A 12,443-nucleotide genomic window follows, 5' to 3' on the forward strand; every position below is an offset into this window, starting at 1 on the left:
CACATAACATCACAAAATTTAAATAAAAATAAATACAAGTGACAAAATAAAATTAAGTAACAAAATAAATGCATTTATAATATAGATACATTCATTTATATGAATATGAATTATTTTTCAAAAATATTTTAGTTATTTATTAAATATATTAGAATTTATTTATTTTAGAATTACTCATTCAGCTATTTTTGCTATTATTTATTATTTATGATTATTTCTAATGTTCTAATCTGTAATGAAACTTATTTAAAATAACTTAAGTATTTAGAATAAATTTGTTTATACATTTTATGATTAATATATACATATAATTTCTTAATTTATATAAATAAATTACTTAATTTACTTTTGTTAATATTTTTCCTAGTTGTTAATATTTTCCTAGTTGTTCAATATTTATTTTTATTTAAAATGACAATTTAAAAATGTATTATTCTAACACAATTTAACGTTTAAATAATTCATTTAAATAGATGTATTACTTTCCGTAAATTAAATATGAACCAAAATGAATGAAAAAATTATTATTATTATTATTATTATTATTATTATTATTATTACATTTGTTCAGTGTATTTTGCTGAAACTGATTAATAATACAAATCAAACTGATTAATAATACAAATCTAGGCTGAAATGTAAAGATGTAAAAGCTTAGTTGTTCTGCTGTGTGTGTGTGTGTGTGTGTGTGACGCACTTATCAGCTTTAACCCTGACCTTGTGCTCATGTACTACAAAAAAAAACAAACAAAACTCCTCATTCTGAAAAACCGAACCCAAAATCAACAGAGAGAGTGACGCTCCAGAGCAGCAGGACACGTCCCAGGGTCACGGGTCATAACATAGTAACAGATCAGAGACCTTTACTCACGTAAAGGACAGATAACGGCCCGCTATAGCGCTGAGTCTTAACCCCGAAAAAGTATTTTAGCTGAGAGACCAACACGTGCACGGCTGCGGCGGTGGTGAAACCTCGCACCAACGGCTCTGTCAGATAAATTGCCACGAAGCCAAACCTCAGCACACCCAGCACCAGCTGCAGAAAGAGAGAGAGAGAGAGAGAGAGAGAGAGAGACAAGATCAAATGTCATCTTCATTCTGTGTAAATTTTGGTGTATAAATTTTTGCACCTGACTCTCTATATAAATATAAACACTTCTTCCTGTTTCAGTTCCTTGCCACAATTTCCATCGTAATGTTTTGTGCGTTTTTATTCCTTATAAAGTGCAGTGTGGAGAGCTGAGACACTTCCTCATCTACATTCAGTGAGAGCTGCACCTGAATAATGCCCACGAGTGCGGTCAGAGCCACGGCCACATGCACTCTTCTGGCGTCTCGAGCCACCACGTCGATCAGCTCCGTCCCGTTCGTCCCATTCAGAGGAAACATGGAGTCCGGCGCTTCTCTCACTGCCACGCTCCCGATCATCAGACTAATCACTGCAAACGTGCCTGTGAACCAGAGTCAAGAGAGATGAGACACTGATGAATATGAAGCCATGTCCTTCAGTGTATAAACCCACACACACACACAATGTAGCCAAAAGTTTTGGGACACCCCTCCAAATCACTGAGTTCAGGTGTTGTTTTTCAGGGGTTGGGCTCGGCCCCTTAGTTCCAGTGAAAGGAACTCTTAATGCTTCAGCTTCATACCAAGACATTTTGGACAACTTTGTGGGAACAGTTTGGGGATGACCGCTTCCTGTTCCAACATGACTGCACACCAGTGACCAAAGCAAGGTCCATAAAGACATGGATGAGTGAGTTTAGTGTGGAGGAACTTCACTGGCCTGCACAGAGTCCTGACCTCAACCCCATAGAACATCTTTGGGATGAATTAGAGCGGAGACTGTGAGCCAGACCTTCTCATCCAACATCAGTGCCTGACCTCACAAATGCGCTTCTAGAGGAACGGTCAAAGATTCCCATAAACCTTGTGGAAAGCCTTCTCAGAAGAGTTGAAGCTGTTATAGCTGCAAAGGGCGGGACAACTCCATATTACATTCATGTGCATGTAAAGACAGACGTCCCAAGACCTTTGACAACATAGTGCATCACATACATCAGTTCTATATGTCGTATAAATGTATTTGTTTAATCACACGAGTTTCTTTCATGCTGATTAGAGCAGGATCCTAGGTGACAGAAGCGAGTGAACGTCAAACAAAGTTACTTGCAGGAATCTGGGCAGGTTTTGGATTGCAGTAATGTGTTAATGACAGCGTGGTGTGTGTTGTTCACATGAATAATGAATTTTAAGGTGATGCTGTACATTAGTAAATTCCAGGCGTGTGTGAGAGGAGGTGCTGAGTCAGCATGACAGACGGAGTCACTGATAAGACTGGTAAAGACCGGAATAACGAGATGGCAGAGAGGCATCAGTCTGCGCCGGGCGTGTCACGTCACCACAGGCTTTTTAACTTCGGTCCTGCGGCTATGCCCCCGGGTTCAATAACAAATGAATATAGTCACTGTCATGATGATTTTTCAGAATCACGGCACAGGAGGAAGTGTTTATAATCCTCTGAAATACTTCAGAGCTGATGATTTCTGTTTATCGCAGAACACCACTCCTGACACTGCTTCACACAGGTTTCCTATTCCTATTTTGAAAAAAGCATTTCAAGAAGTTAGCTTTCGATTCATATAATTTGTATTTTATTTGTTTCCATTTTAGCATTTTATTATTTATATAAATCATTACTATTATATTTACAGTATCCTAATTTATATATTTTATTTTAATATTTTTATTAAAAAATTGTATTATTTTTTATTTGCGTAAATAGAAAGCATTATTATTATTATTATTATTATTATTATTATTATATTGATTAATTTATTATTATTAACATCATCATCATCATTATTTTATGACTGTTATAAAACTGTTATAAAACTCTGACTGTTATAAAACCCTGACACTGGAGACCCCTTCCATAACCGTGTCCAGCATCAGAGTCTCCATACTTCATTGAAACAATTACGTCTTTTGTGTCATTTATGTGCATCTCTATTGATGAGCTGTTGCTATGGAAACGCTGACGCATTAGAACGAGCGCGTCAATTTAACCTGCAGAGCTGCTGTTCTAGTAAACTAACCAACACCTGACAACCAATCAGCATCCAGAATTCAAACTACAGAATACAACTAAAATATCAAACGGATATGCTGCATTCAATAACAAAGCTGTAAAAATAAACAAACCTGCGAGTGTTCACAAAATAATCGAAAATTCTGTACAACATTTGAACTATTTATCGTCTTAAAGCTACAAGACGTTTTAGAGTAGATCAACACCTTTTGGATAATCAGGTAATCTACTGGATATGATTGTAATCTTGTATAAATCCTAAACGCTGAGAGATAGACGGACATCCTGAAAACTTACTGCCTCTATCACTTAGCTGTTTTTGTTTAACTGGAGCTCAATCTTGGACGAGAAAGAAGTGAGAAGAGTCGAATCCTCTCGCTTAGATTCTACAGTCTTTAACCTGAAGCTCTATCACCAGTTGCAGTAGATCTTCAACAAAAATGTGGACCAAACCTCTATCCTGAACCTCCTGACCTTCCTCAGATTTCTTCTCACTGGCCAGAACGACCCCCAGGATGGTGTGAAGACATACCTGGAGATGTTTAAGGATCCTAGCTTGGTGTGTGGATGTCTGAGGCTGTGTATTAAAGCTCTCCGGACAGATGATGAGGTCAGCTGGTGGCCCACAGTCACGTTCCCTTCTATCTTCCTCTAATCCTGCATGTTCCAAATCTTTTATCTTCCTGAACAGATTTTCTTTCCTGTAAACTCTTCTACTCTCTCCATCACCATCTCTTTCTAAATCAGAGCCTCAAGCATTCACTATCTCTCTATTAGAGAGGATATAAAGGCCATTCTTTCTTCGAATCACTCCAACATCAGGGATTAAAAGGCATAAAGGCAACTTTTCAACTGGAACAGATTCCTACAGTCCTGACCACACTGACCGCTGAGCCGATCAGCAGATACGGAGAAGTCCAGAACTTGTGTTTATCTTCCTGGAGATTCAGTTTGCTAGCCCTTTAGCCTCTGCTGAAACTCCAAATAAACTCCACACACGTTTGCACACTTTGACTAATCCAGCTGTGAGGAAACACAGCTGTATTAAACTGTAGCTTCTAGATGTTTCACTTAACTTCATATGCTTTCACATTGAAACGTTAAGTATTTTATTTTATAATTATTCATTATGATGTGCCCGAGTTCAGCACTTCTGAGTCCTGGAATCTGATTGGTTAGTTTATTTTCTCTAACAGCAGCTCTGACAGTTGTGCAGGTTTATATTAATGAGGCGTTCTGTTCGGTTCTCACCGTACATCAGTGTGAGAGCTGCGGAGAAACTCACCTATGGATATGTGTCTGGAGGTACCGAAGAATGTGTAGAGAAGAACAGGATAGAAGGATGAGTAAAGACCATAGACTGGAGGAACTGCAGCTAACATGGCATAGGCAAGACCTGGGGAGGGAGGGGGAGGGAGAGTGAGCGAGAGAGAGAGAGAGACAACCCCATTTTAGGAAATCTCTGTTGTTCTTTGCCTCACAGCTGTGCATTGGAACATAACTGTAATATTTGTAGCATCTTGTCACAGCCTGAGGGACAGCAAGAGCTAAGAAGGAGCTATAAATCAACGCTATGTCCATAAAAAAACCTGCCTACCTCCATAATAACCCCACTTACCCTAACCCCACCTACAACCATAAAACTCCACCTACAACCATAACCAATAGCCTACCCACCCTATACCCTGCCTAAGTCCATAAAAACCCTGCCTACCTCCATAATCACCCACCCACCCTAACCCTGCCTACTTCCATAGACCCTGCCTACATCCATAAAAAAACCCTGCCTACCACCAAAATCACTCAACCACCTTAACCCCGCCTATCACCATAAAAAACCCTGCCTACCACCATAACCACCTACCCACCCTAACCCTGTCTACCAGCATAATCACCCAACCACATGAACCATGTCTACCGCCATAAAAACCCCACCCACCACCATAACCACCTTCCGACCCTAACCCCACCTACAACCATAAAACCCTGCCTACCACCATAAACACCTACCCTATCCACCACTCACCCTGACCCCACAGCCCATCCACCTTAACCTCGCCTATCACCATAAATGTCCACCATCTACCACCCACCAACCACAACCATGAAACCATGCCTGCCACCACCACCATCCACCTACCACCATAACCATCCATTTACCCTAACCTTCTTCAAGTGCTACTTCTTTTGCTGTGCTGTCTGATGTTGCTACAGCAAACCAAAAAAATCATTCCAATGAAGCACACAGAGAACTGAACAAGACAGAGAAAAACAGAACTGAGTTTTATAAATATAACTGCAGAGAGCTGAACAAAGAGCCGGTTTCAACGATAACACGACGGTCTTATTGTTTTAAACCAGCACTACCAGCTCTGTGTGTTTCTGTTCTCTGCTAAACGGCTTTTAAAAGCAGATAAAGAACGGAGATGGGAGTGATGAACACGATCTGACCTTGAGGCAGCTGCATGACTCCTGTGCTGAGACCCGAGACCACATCTCCGAACAGATACTCCTTCAGCGGGTACGACGGCAGCCATGATAAAATGGGGAGAAGGCCGAAGAGGGTGGATTTGACTTTTTCAGATGAACAGCTGAAGGAACAACAATGTCAAGTCATGACATGCTTTTTTTTTGGATACTATAATTACACAATTACGGTGTTGCTACAATTAAATTCGGGGGTATAATTAAGAGTTCACCTACACACACACACACACACACACACACTTCGGTATTAAGGACTGAGGATTACCGGCAGCGTTCTGTGAGTCTCTGTCTCACAGGCTTCAGCGTCCGCTCTTTCTTATGCAGCTGATTGTGAATGTTCTCTTCGCTCAACACGGGTCTCTCGACGTGGTACACTGGCGCATGTGACGACTCGACCTCGCCGCTTTCATGATCCTGATCCTGATCCATAACCATGCACCAGGAGCATGACACGGATCAAGCGAGAAGCAGCTCTTCAATTCCTCTACCTAGAAAAAACATTAAGAGACATTATTTCAAATTAGTGGGTGGGATATATTAGGCAGCAAGTCAACATTTTGTCCTCAAAGTTGATGTTAGAAGCAGGAAAAATGGACAAGCGTAAGGATTTGAGCTTTGAGTTTGATGAAGGGCCAAATTGTGATGGCTAGAGCACTGGATCAGAGCATCTCCAAAACTGCAGCTATTGTGGGGTGTTCCTGGTCTGCAGTGGTCAGTATCTATCACAAGTGGTCCAAGGAAGGAACAGTGGTGAACCGGCGACAGGGTCATGGGTGGTCAAGGCTCCCGTGTCCCGTGTGATCCGATCCAACAGACGAGCTACTGTTGCTCAAATTGCTGAAGTAGTTAATGCTGGTTCCGATAGAAAGGGGTCAGAATACACAGTACACTGGTCAGGGCTGTTTTGGAAGGACCAAGACAATATCAGGAAGGTTGTCATAATGTTGTGGCTGGTATGGTAGAGACAGTTCTGTGATATAAACAGTGAGGTTCTTTGTGACGCAGCAGAAAGATATGATGATATATTAACATCGTTATGTCTGAGTTCAGAGAGATAGTGTTGAATCTTGTGTGTGTGTGTGTGTGTGCGTATGCGTGTGTGTGTTTGTAGAGGGAGATGGTTGTCAGTGGTAAGTGATTTGGGGTGTCTGTGTGTGTGCTTATGCTTGTGTATGCGTGTGTGTGTGTGTGTATTTGTGTGCGTGTGTGTGTGTAGAGGGAGATGGTTGTCAGTGGTAAGTGATTTGGGGTGTCTGTGTGTGTGCTTATGCTTGTGTATGCGTGTGTGTGTGTGTGTGTGTGTGTGTATTTGTGTGCGTGTGTGTGTGTAGAGGGAGATGGTTGTCAGTGGTAAGTGATTTGGTGTGTGTGTGTGTGTGTGTGTGATTTCCGCTAGTGTAAATAGGACATCTGATTTTGAAAAACATGACAGAAAGTGCACAAGCCTCTTAATCAGACAAGACAGAACGGAACACACAGGTTGCCAGGTTTAACCCAAACCCTCACAAAAGTGTGGGTGAGTAGCCAAGTGTTCAGCACACACACTTCACATTTCTGTGCAGTTGTTCTCCTGATGCAGATATCAACCCTCTATCATCCTCCTTTCTCTGTCACACACACATAGATACGCACACAACACACACACACAAACACTGCACTTTGCCTTTGTTTGCCAGATTCAGGGTTTCTAGAAATTGATTATTTTTTTAAAAAGTCGCACCCAAAACTGCAGACTTGCTTTTTTTTCCCACCTGATGTCAATGTTAAAAACGGATGACAAAAACAAAATCTAATGAAACGTATCCATAATTTAACACAAAACTCGTCTTTATTTCTAAATTAAACAGCTGTACATAACACAGAGACGTTAGAAAACGTTTTATATATTTTTTATCTTTTAAACATGTAGCTTTGAGACACGTGACTAGTTTAACCCACTGTTTAAGACTAAACACTAGTCCTAACACTAATGTTACGGGTCACCGACTTTCACAGAGATCCTGCATCTGTTTAACTCCAAATAAGGAGACTAGGAGGTGTGTGTGAGACAGAAATCCGTTCACCTTGACATTCTTAAAGCCAGACAAAACAACATCCACAAAAATACGTTCAGAACGTTCATGTACACGAGATCGACGAAATAAAACGGATTAAACGAGTCAGATCCGGTTCTTGGAATTGTCTAGAAACCCAAGATCGATTTTCCTAAAAATGGTTGCTTAGTTTGGTAACATTTAACCTAGCGTGAAAGTTTTTGCACCCCCCTCTACAATAAATAAATTTATATAAATAGTATATTTTACTATAAATATTTTTTTTTAAAAAATACATTCATTCATATATATTTTTTATTTCCATCTTCTTCCTCTTCTTCTTCTTCTTCTTATTATTGCAATAGATAAATTCATATAAAAATAGAAAAAAAAATACATAAATTCATATACTTTTTAATTCCTTCATTATTATTATTATTATTATTATTATTGTGATAAATACAATTCATATAAATATAGAAAAAAAATACATAAATGTATATACATTTTTAAAATTTATTTATTATTATTATTAATATTGTGATAAATAAAATTCATATACAGTAGATTTTTTTTTTTAAATAAACCATTTTTTACTCCTTTCATACATTAAAAAAAGTGCTTAATGGTGTAAAATTAAAAAAGCAATTAATAATAATAATAATAATAATAATAATAATGAAAGTTAAAAAATATATAAATAATAAAAATAAATGTAATGTATCATGCAATATAATGTATTAAATAAAATAATGCAAATATTCAAATTCATATGAAAATAACAAAAATAATATATATATATATATATATATATATATATATATATATATATATATATATATATATATATGTCCCAATAAATGAAAGTAATAATAAGCGAATAAAAAAAGGTAGTTAATTATTTTTCCTTATTAAATCAGTGACAGATGGAGTCTGATGAGTGTTTGTGTTTACAGAATTATATATGACTCTATAAAAAAAGGAGGGAGAGAGAGAGAGCATTATTATTAGAGCTGGACGATCCGAGATTAATAAGGTGATAAAGTTTTTTGTAAAGAGAAAAATGATTACTCATCGTCACAAGCGGCAGATTGTGTTTTCGTAATCTTTTTCCATCTCACATCCTGTATTCTTGTTGACTTTAAAAGCAGAGGAAGGATCGTGTGTGCATGTCTGCGTTGTGAGCGAACAGAAAAATCCAACAGAGATATATATTGTATATTTGCGTTCTGATTGGTCAGGAGGTGTTGATTCAGCCCTGATTAATGCAATACCTTAGGGTTTCTATGGCAACGGCTCATTCCCAGCCACATTTAGGACTTTTATATCACTTAAAGGAATCAAAACAATCCATGTGGTCAAGGATGTTTTCTTAAAGAAAGCATGTACATATAAATATGTTTATTTTACACTCATGGAAAGAGTCTCCAGTGTCAGAGGCAAAGACAACAAGCTGGTTTGTGTGTGTGTGTGTGTGTGAGTGTGTGTGAGTGTGTGTGAGAGAGAGAGAGAGAGCGAGAGAGAGAGAGAGCGAGAGAGTGAGTGTGTGAGAGAGAGAGAGAGTGTGAGAGAGAGAGAGAGAGAGAGAGAGAGAGAGAGAGTGTGTGAGAGAGAGAGAGAGAGAGAGAGAGAGAGAGAGAGAGAGAGAGTGTGAGAGAGAGAGAGAGAGAGTGCAAGAGAGACCGAGAGAGAGAAAGAAAGTATGAGAGAAAAGGAGAGCAGAAAGACTGTTTATAGTTGCTATAAAATAAGTGAAGCTTAATCCATGCTGTGGATTAAGAAGAATAAAACACTTTGTGTTGGTAACAGTAACTTCATCACTGATCATTTCCCCGTAACATCAGCATAGTTACACTATATAGCCAAAAAGTATTGGGACACCCCTCCAAATCACTGAGTTCAGGGGTTGGGGTCGGCCCCTTAGTTCCAGTGAAAGGAACTCTTAATGCTTCAGCTTCATACCAAGACATTTTTGCACAACTTTGTGGGAACAGTTTGGGGATGACCCCTTCCTGTTCCAACATGACCGCACACCAGTGACCAAAGCAAGGTCCATGAGCGAGTTTGGTGTGGAGGAACTTGACTGGCCTGCACAGAGTCCTGACCTCAACCCCACAGAACACCTTTGGGATGAATTAGATCGGAGACTGTGAGCCAGACCTTCTTGTTCAACATCAGTGCCTGACCTCACAAATGCTCTTCTAGAGGAATGGTCAACCTTGTGGAAAGCCTTCCCAGCTGTTATAGCTGCAAAGGGCGGGTGAACTCCATATTACATTCATGTGCATGTAAAGGCAGACGTCCCAAAACTTTTGGCAATGCAGTGTATGATTTATTTATAAACCCTGAGGATACAATAAAAGGTTTGTTTAACCATTTAAATGTTAACCATAAATCCTCCAGCCTCCTTCTCTCTTTCTCTCTCCACTTTTTTTATTTTAATTAGAAATGAGATCTATTACACCGGGAAAGGAACAAACCTATAAATATGTTGAGGGACAGATTGCTTTACCCTTTTTACCTCGAGCCAAAAACCCCAGCAATGACCTTTTAGTGTTCATAAAAAAGGTTCATAAAGAAGAAGAAGAAGAAGAAGAAGAAGAAGAATTGAAGCTCTGGTTATTTGCTGATGTTTATCTTCTGCTGTAAAAGGAGTGACATTAAGTAAAAAAAAAAAGAGCGCAAAGAATTGAAATGAAAGCTTTCAGCATAAAGGAAATGTTCACGTCAGATCATGTTAGATTAACCCACACATCCTCTGCTCATTTCTATACCTCTTCTTCCTCTTCTTCTTCTTTATAGAAGGAGATCATGAGTGTGTGATTCATAAGCACAGGATAAACCCGGTATAATGCTCTGATCATAATAAACAACAACAAGGACACAGTGAGGGAACTGTCATGTACAAAAACTCATCCATCTTACCTGTGCTGGATGATGTGTCCGGAGGAGATGAGCTCAATAAACAAGCCTCCGAGTGTCTGTAGTTACTGATAAACACGTTTTATGTCCTCTAACCACGGCGCAGCCTCACTCCAGGAAGCCCGGCCGGCACGTGCCTGCCCGACCGCCCGCCCAGCGCAATGCAGTCTGGGGAGTGTAGTCCGTATCATTCGCTCGTGTAGTGCGGAATACTGGCTTTACTGGTTGTTGCTTTACTTTTTTAAAAACAAACAAACAAACAAATAAAATAGCTTACTGTGCGCGTGTCGAAGATGAGTATGTTTTTCACAGAGGACGTTTTTAGTTTTTAATTAATCGGGGTTTGTATTAAAAAATGAATCAGGGTTTTTAAAAGCACCTCAAAACTCACCATTGACAACACTGACATCTGCTGGTCAGAGGCTGTAACTGCAGCGGGGAAAAATCCACCAATGGATTCTTCTACTCCCCCCCCTTTTCATTCTATTTCTCTTTCTTAAGCTTCCTGTTATTTTCTTCTTCCTCTTTTTGTTCTTCTTCTTTTCGTTACTGCGCATGTCCGAAATGTAATTGTTTTCTCTTCTTATTCTTAAAATCATCCTAATCCTAATCCTATTTTTAAGACCTTTGTAAAGAAACCAAAAACAAAACCAAGAACTCTAATTTTCTATACCCACTTCCATTGTCTATACCTGCCTTAATTCCTAATAATCTGCTGGGATCTGCTGGAGCCCATACCAGCACACATTGGGCGGAAGGCAGGGGTACACCCTGGACAAGTCACCAGTCCATCACAGGGCCATACATATAGACAGACAACCACACACTCTCACGGGCAATTTAGAATTACCTAATGTACATGTTTTTGGACTGTGGGAGGAAACCGGAGTACCCGGAGCTCAGTGAGCCCAGTTCATTGATGCACGTTTCATCCATCCAGGGTAGGATGTAGGAAGCCTGGCATCTATCTCAGAGAACTCCACACAGAAAGGCCCCTGTTTGTTTGAACCTGGGATTTGAACACAGGACCTTCTTGCTGTAAGGCAACAGTGCTAACCACTAAGCCACAAGAATTAGTTTTATTAGTTCACTGGTGCACATTTTATCCATCCAGGGTAGGATGTAGGAAGCCTGGCATCTATCCCAGAGGTCTTGAGGTACAAGGTAGGGGACAGGGTGCCAATAATCACAGGACACATTCACCCAAACACTGTGTATGTGACTGGCTTTACAACACTGTTCCAGTCTGTCATTACAGTCAGCTATGGAATTTCTGCGTGGCAGTAGAAAGGGAAAAACATCCTGTCAAAGAACCCTTGAGAGGAAACGGACTGAAAGGTGAACATGTCCACTTCCAGAACGAGAAACACACTCCACAAAATCATTTCAGCTTGGTTCATGGTTTCAAACTGCACTATTGAGTCCTGTGGAGGTCATTCCTGATGGAGCCGGACTGCCAAGGACACTGTAACTATGCTGATTGTCCTGCAAATAAATCAGAGCAAACATTCCTGAAGAGACTGTTGCAGCGCTACAAACTTTCTTGTTCTCTTGGACAGAGGTGCGAGAGCCACTGCAGTGTGTCACAGCACATTCCCTCACTGAGCCTGATAATCTTATGACAACCTTATTTTTTAATATACACCGATCAGGCATAACATTATGACATTATGTCTAAGATTGTGTTGGTCCCTGTTTTGCTGCTAAAACAGCCCTGACCTGTCCTGCACTGTGTATTCTGACCCCTTTCTATCTGAACCAGCATTAACTTCTTCAGCAAGTTGAGCAACAGTAGCTTGTCTGTTGGATCGGATCACATGGGTCAGCCTTCTCTCCCCACATGCATCAATGAGCCTTGACTGCCCATGACCCTGTCACTGGTTCCTTGGACCCTTCCTTGGACCACT

General features: G+C 39.9%; 1 protein-coding gene across 1 annotated transcript in view; it reads right to left on the minus strand.

The window, feature by feature from the left end:
• The window catches only part of slc26a5 (solute carrier family 26 member 5), a 23,427-nt gene extending 12,751 nt beyond the window's left edge, over positions 1 to 10,676 (minus strand). Inside the window, 6 exon segments of the mRNA XM_058417229.1 lie at positions 872 to 1,036; positions 1,279 to 1,451; positions 4,380 to 4,490; positions 5,546 to 5,685; positions 5,847 to 6,069; positions 10,540 to 10,676. Coding sequence (XP_058273212.1) covers positions 872 to 1,036; positions 1,279 to 1,451; positions 4,380 to 4,490; positions 5,546 to 5,685; positions 5,847 to 6,016 — 759 coding nt within the window. The 5' untranslated portion in view covers positions 6,017 to 6,069; positions 10,540 to 10,676.
• Between the last annotated feature and the right edge of the window lie 1,767 nt (positions 10,677 to 12,443).

The sequence above is a fragment of the Hemibagrus wyckioides genome, linkage group LG19, assembly GCF_019097595.1.
Source record: "Hemibagrus wyckioides isolate EC202008001 linkage group LG19, SWU_Hwy_1.0, whole genome shotgun sequence".
Taxonomy (NCBI): Eukaryota; Metazoa; Chordata; class Actinopteri; order Siluriformes; family Bagridae; genus Hemibagrus; species Hemibagrus wyckioides.